General features: G+C 41.1%; 1 protein-coding gene across 1 annotated transcript; it reads left to right on the plus strand.

Moving 5' to 3' along the window:
• Window positions 1-5,311: 5,311 nt before the first annotated feature.
• LOC110876863 lies at window positions 5,312-5,887 on the plus strand. Its single transcript, XM_022125022.1, has 2 exons — window positions 5,312-5,597; window positions 5,730-5,887. Exons 1-2 carry the CDS (start codon window positions 5,312-5,314, stop codon window positions 5,885-5,887), a joined length of 444 nt encoding a protein of 147 aa, XP_021980714.1.
• The last annotated feature ends 881 nt before the right edge of the window (window positions 5,888-6,768 follow it).

The following is a 6,768-nucleotide window of genomic DNA, read 5'->3' on the forward strand; positions in this document are numbered from 1 at the left end:
TTCTAATGGCACCGGAATCATAATTTTTGGACTTCGTTTACTATTTTTAAAGCGTCGTTTTGTAACAGCAGCTAAAGCTGCATTTTTACAGCAGTAAATGAGAGTCATATTTTTAGTCATAACTTTAAACCTAAGTAAATTTAGATCCTAAAATTTATACTGTAGATGGTCACTGTTGTCGCCGTGATCCTCCAACTGGAATTACATCAAACGGACTTACGATGAATTTTAAATAAAATATTCCGTGAACTGCAGTCAGAAAAAGGTAAATCTGAATGCAGTCCGGAAAATGAATTTTTATAAAATATTGGTGATGATTTGGACCACGATATTTTTACACAATAATATTTGGATCGTATAAGAAATTCTGTAAAAATATGGGAATTTTCGGAATGAGATAACTAGTTTATTAAATTACCCGAAAACAGCCCAGTTTTGTGTTTTGAAACTGAATCGATATAAGTAGTATTTTGCATGCCTAAATGTCAGGTTGGTTATTTGAAAGCGATCTAACGTGTTATATGTTAAAGAAAATGATACGCTAGTAAGCGTGGACGCCATCATTTACAAAGGAAACTCTGGCGAAATTTTTCTAGAAATATAACACTTAGAAATATTTTTGGTGACAAGTGTTATAAATATATTTTTAACTTGTTTTCAAAATATAAATTTCGCCATGATTTTTATTACAAAATAACCAAGTGTCGGAGGTGGATTTTCGTAAAAGAGACCTGTTAAATATATATTGAGAATATATATTTCATAATAAAACGCTTGTGTGCTTACGTGACTATTTTGTGAACTACAGATATATTATTTTTAGGGTAAAAATAATATTACTTGGAATGTCATGAATATACGACTCCAAAATAATACCAACGCCTTCACAAATAAATATTTAAGTTACACCGGAACCGTTATTACAACACGAACTTTAAAATGTAACTTATGTATTTTCGGAAAATACTCTTAAATGTGTATTTTGATAAAGTATTATTTTTGGAAATTGTATGAAGTAAAATATAATATTTTTGGGAAAAATATGTATATTTTGGAATCAGAATATTTTAGACAAGTGATTTAAAATATATTTTCAAGTGAGACTTAAAAATATATTTTCGGAACTATAACGTATACGTATATTTTTGTAAAGTATTATTTTGGAAATCAAGAAAGTGAAAATATATTATTTTTGGGAAAAATACATATATTTTGGAAATAAGTTATTTTGGACAAAAAGGTTAAGTATATTTGCTAAGTGAGACTTAAAATATATTTTCGGAATTATAAAGCATACATGTATTAAAAAACCCCCATCCTTGGGAAGGGAACACGAATGCGAATACTCGAGAAGTACTAACACAGAAATATTGTATAAACAATTATTCCAAAACTAAATACAATTATTATAACTTGGAATAAATACCAGAATCGTAACTCAAAAACATACATACTAAGACAAGGCACGACCCGTTCGTCTAATAGACGTTAGACCATTGTAGGTAGTCGTGTTTGGCCGCGGAGATTTGGGTTACAAGTACGAAGACGCAATACTGTGAGTTCATGTCCCCCTTTTCGCTTAACTGTTTTCAGTTTTACAACTTTGGGGGTGAAATACATGTTACTTACTGCTACAGACAGTTACAAATGGTATGGTTAGCTAAGGAAGGAACTGTTAGATTATGTGATTGGATAGGTGATGTCTTAAGACCATTAGTGCTCGTGGGACGATCGAGGGATACAAGTGATAGGTCTATTTGAGCTTAACAAACCCCACCCATGCGCCCGCTGGTTGGACCATGTGGTGATCTTGTCTCAACACCACCCATGCGTCCGCAGGTTGGACCATGTGGTGAATACATCTTCGCCTCACCCATGCGCCCGCCGGTTGAACCATACGGTGATTACATTCTAATACCACCCATGCGCCCGCAGGTTGGACCATGTGGTGACTAGGTCCTATCCCCTCCCATGCGCCCGCAGATTGGACCATGTGGATACACATTAACTGATATGTTTCTTTATTTGCTTACATACCAGAGTTTACAAAGCATTCATACTTACAACGATTATAAAGGTTTATTCGCGCGCACATACTAAACACATGAACTCGCTCAACTTTATGTTGACTTTTCAAACTACATGTATTTCAGGGAACTAATGGATCTGGCACGGTATGCACGTATTTTCAAGCTGCGTTTGAATAAAGAAGCCATCCAGGGTTTAGAAGGTGTAACCTCTTCCTGGACGGGTTACATATCTCTAAACCTAGTATTGTTTAGAGTCTTTTGCTAAAGTTTTTATGAACTCACTTAAATCAAGTCAAGGGTTGTAAGTTATTTTGGTGACTGTTGTTTTAAGACAAGTATAATATGGTATTTTCTAAACTTTACTAATGGATGAATATCTCATGTTTTTATCATATAGCCTTGTTATGATTGTTGCTATGGTATTAAGAAGTCACACCAAGTAACCCACACTTCCGCAAAGCCAGGGTGTGACAGCTTGGTATCAGAGCCTCGATCATAGCGAACTAGGATTCTTTCTCGAGTCTAGACTATGATCATCAGGGCTCTCACGAAAACGTTTTCAAACATTCTTACGTTGCATACACTCTACGTCCAGATCCAGGGAACAAACCTTTTTACAAACAAAAAGGCACAAATACACATTTCCAAATTTAAATTTATAACTCAGTCTGAGAGACTAAGGGAGTAGTCTGAGAGGCCGGGAGGTTAGTGTAGTGGGACTAGGAGGTTCAGTCTGGGAGGCTGCGAGGATAGTCTGAGAGACTAGGAAGTTCAGTCTGAGAGGCTGGGAGGATAGTCTGGGGAAGACTAAGATGATTACTTGCTTACATTAATTAAGACTTACCTGCTTATTTGATTTTAGGTTGATGTACGTGCATATGTGGTAGTTGTTCGCATACACTAATTGTTAGTAATTACTGTGAATATACATGCTACGCACCGACACACACGTCAGCTTCCTCAGGGAACGAATTGTCAGATGATAACGACCCTACGGCCACCGCCACAGATGATGAGACTGTACCCGCGCCAGAGATGTTTACGTCAGACACTAAGAGTGGCCCTAACATGCTGACTAAGGACGAGGACGACTTCCAACCATCCGCGCTGCCAGACTTTGGTGATGAATTACCCCTGTTGATGGCTTCCTTGATGAAGATCCCTCTGTCACCCATGTTTCGGCCCATGACCACTTCATTACTAGTCACCCCGTTGGTAAGTACACCATGGCTCCGATCCTCGACAACGCTCCTCTTGTGGACATTCCTTCCGAAGGTTGGATACTCGACGAATAACTGATAATGACGTTGACATGTTATTGATGGCCCTTCTGATAACACTCATGATGATGGGGAGTTAGACGAGAACGCTGCTACTAATTTCACTTTTGAGACCCCTGTTAACGAGCTATCCTCTGATTTTAGAATACACTCAATTTCAGACTCCTTCGAGTCTGTGACACTTACAGACTTATAGATGGCCAGATTACAACTTTATAATACTGACACATACGACGATGTCGTTATGGCTGCTGCTCTATCACCTGCTCGAGACACCACACCGTTACACGACCCAGAGCCTGCTCTTGAGCTAGCTTCTACACCTTTTGGGTCAGCTTGATGTTGCGCCTGCTGAACCTACACCCTTACGTGAATCACGATCCTGTTTCTTTTTGGTCTGCCAGACATTGCACCCCTTATATCTGCCTGCACCGGGCAATCTCCTCATTGTTGAGATGTTTGTTTTTACACCCGCGTAACGATCCCACGTGCTACAGCAACATTTCCTACGATCTCACAGGCCACACCATTTACTACATTCACCTCCACGACATTGGACGAGCTATTTCGATGGTTCCTATCGCACATTACGCTGATTCTAGATACTTACCATCCCTCACACTATGGAGGCTACACACAGGATGAGTTGCTCCTGTGACATCAACTACAGATTAAGCATAAGTCGCAGCATTTTGGAGCTTGAACTGTCACCGCGTCTTCCACCCTGTCTATGCCAGTATACTTTGTTCCCCCACATTCATCACAGTTCCCTTTGGGTACACACTCACCTGCTGCTAATACGCCCTCTTGGTTATTAAGGCTCGTTTTCTTTACTGTCAAACAGCAGATCAATCAATTACTTCGACATTTATACGAGCTCGCGAAGGAGTTCACACATGATGAACGGTTTACTTTCCTTTCCTCCTCCACCACAATCATCAGGATAGTTGGCGTTCCGTTTTATGCGGAATGCCTTACCTTGGGGTAAAGACGCTACTAATGAGCCGAGATTATGGAGACTTTTAAAGACCACTTTTGACCTCGAGATTTTTGTGCACTAATTGACTTATCAGACAAGGGTAGGGTGACCCTGTGTCCCTATTTGATGTGATACACTTTGTAGACAATGTGATTGCGGTCGGGGAATAATGAAAGCCCGATCGACATATTCCCTATTAAACATGTAACAATACTTTGTGGTCAATAACTAGTAAAAGCTCAGTCGCCATATTCTCACTAAGCACATTGTTGGCCCTTATGTTTGGGCAATAATTGCAATGCTATGTGCTAGTTGTCATGTTCCCATTAAATACACTCACGCGTGCATGTTGTGCTATAATGTTATTGCTTGCTATGATGATTGCTTATATGCATATGTATATGCACTACCTAGGTCTTATTCGTTAAGTGGATGCTTATGTGCTTATGTCCTTAATAAAGACCTGACCTATCTAATCTTCTTCTTAGAAGATCCCGCCACGAAGGAACACCGATACCAACAACCCTCTACCAACGACAGAGGCGGAATTACACGAGCGCATCTCACAGGTCATCGCGCAGCATGAGGCCTTTCGCTCCGAACACAGCAGCGGTACCTTAGGAAATAACCCATCCAACGGATGCACCTACAAGCAGTTCTTGGGCTGCAAGCCCTTGGAATTCAACGGAACTGGGGGTGCCTTATCCTTCGTACGCTGGATTGAGAAGACGAATTCTGTTTTGCGGGTGAGCAAATGTGCCCCAGAGCATCAGGTCTTGTACATTTCCGGATTGTTTCACGACGGGGCTCTGTCATGGTGGAACCTTTAGGTTCAGATGATGGGCGAGACTGCTGCGTATGCATTAACATGGGACGAACTGAAAGAACTAATGCATTAGAAGTACTATTCAAGGGCAGAGATCCAGAAGTGGGAAACTGCATTCTGGAACTTGAAGATGGAAGGTCCAGAGATAGCTGAGTACGTGCAGAAATTTCATGATATGTCTCGGATTGTCCCCTAAATGGTAGATCCAGAGTTTAAGAGGATCGAACGCTTTATCGGGGGATTGGCACCTCAGATTCTAATCCTGGTGACAACATCAAAGCCTAAGACAATCAATGAAGCAATTGACTTAAGTGTGACGCTCACTGAAGAAGCAGTTAGGTTGGGTAAATTCTCAAACTCCGAGGAGAAAAAGGAGACTCGTGGGGAGTCACCTGGGGAGAACAAGAGGAAGTTTACCAACTTCCAGAAAGTTACTCGGGCGGACAACAACAAAAATGCCAAAAAGGAAAGAGGATACACAGGTATCCTACCGAAGTGCGACAATTGCCGACGTCACCATAACGGGCGATGTAGATATGGAAAATGTGGTAACTGTGGTAAGGTGGGACATGTCAAGGAAACATGTCGGCAGGGTACTTAACATGGAAATAAAGGACAAGATGGTAGCGGAAATCTCGGAGGAAATAATGACGACAACAACTATCAAGGCAGGGATGACGACGATCAAGGCCGTGGCCAAGCATATTTTAATTGTGGTGATGTGGGGCATTTCAGGAAGTATTGCCCTGAGAACGCTCAGGCACATGGATGAAGGCTCAGCAGCGAGGATAGAATCCAAGCATAGATATCGGTACGTCTCATAATAGTCAATGTTATGTTCTATTTGACAGTATTGTCAACTTTTAGCTTCAGAAAATATGGTTGTTTAGTAGTAAGTAACCTAGATACCCAGTTCTCGATAAAAACAAGCCTAAGGGAAGCTTCGACGTAATAATTGGGATGGACTGGTTGTCGAACAACCAGGCGGAAATTGTCATCCGCACCCCGACGACGAACGGAGAAACAATCGTGATTCATGGAGCAGGATACGCTCCTACAGATTATCAGGCGATGAAGACACGAAAATTTTCGCACAAAGCATGTGTTGCATTCTTGGCTCAGGTCGTGGAAAAAGAAGCCGAAGAACCAAAACTCGAAGATACCCCCGTGATCAGAGAATATCCTGGAGTCTTCCTCGAAGACTAACCAGAATTATCTCCTCAACGACAAGTCGAATTTTTGCATCGATTTGATTCCGGGCGTCGCGCCTGTAGTCAATGCACCCTGAGCGACTTACACCTTCGAAAATGCAAGAATTGACAGTGAAGTTTTAGCAGTGGATAGAGAAGGAAGATAACAGACCAAGATGTCCCTTTTGGGTAACCCCCTTTTCTGCTCGTCAAAAAGAAGGATGATGATTTTCAAATAAATATCAACTACCAGGAGCCGAACGAGCTAACACACGAGAGTCGGTGACTCTTGCTAAGGGTTAACGAATCTCTTACATAACTGACTATGAGGACCCATCTACTACTACACGACTGATCGACGATCGAGTGTCGTTAGCGGTGAAATACAGGAAGAAAGTATACCAGGGCGAAATTGTGGGACAATGACTTGTTCCTAGACATAGACAAAATGGTGCTTCCTACA

Source organism: Helianthus annuus, chromosome 16 (genome assembly GCF_002127325.2).
Source record: "Helianthus annuus cultivar XRQ/B chromosome 16, HanXRQr2.0-SUNRISE, whole genome shotgun sequence".
Classification (NCBI taxonomy): domain Eukaryota; kingdom Viridiplantae; phylum Streptophyta; class Magnoliopsida; order Asterales; family Asteraceae; genus Helianthus; species Helianthus annuus.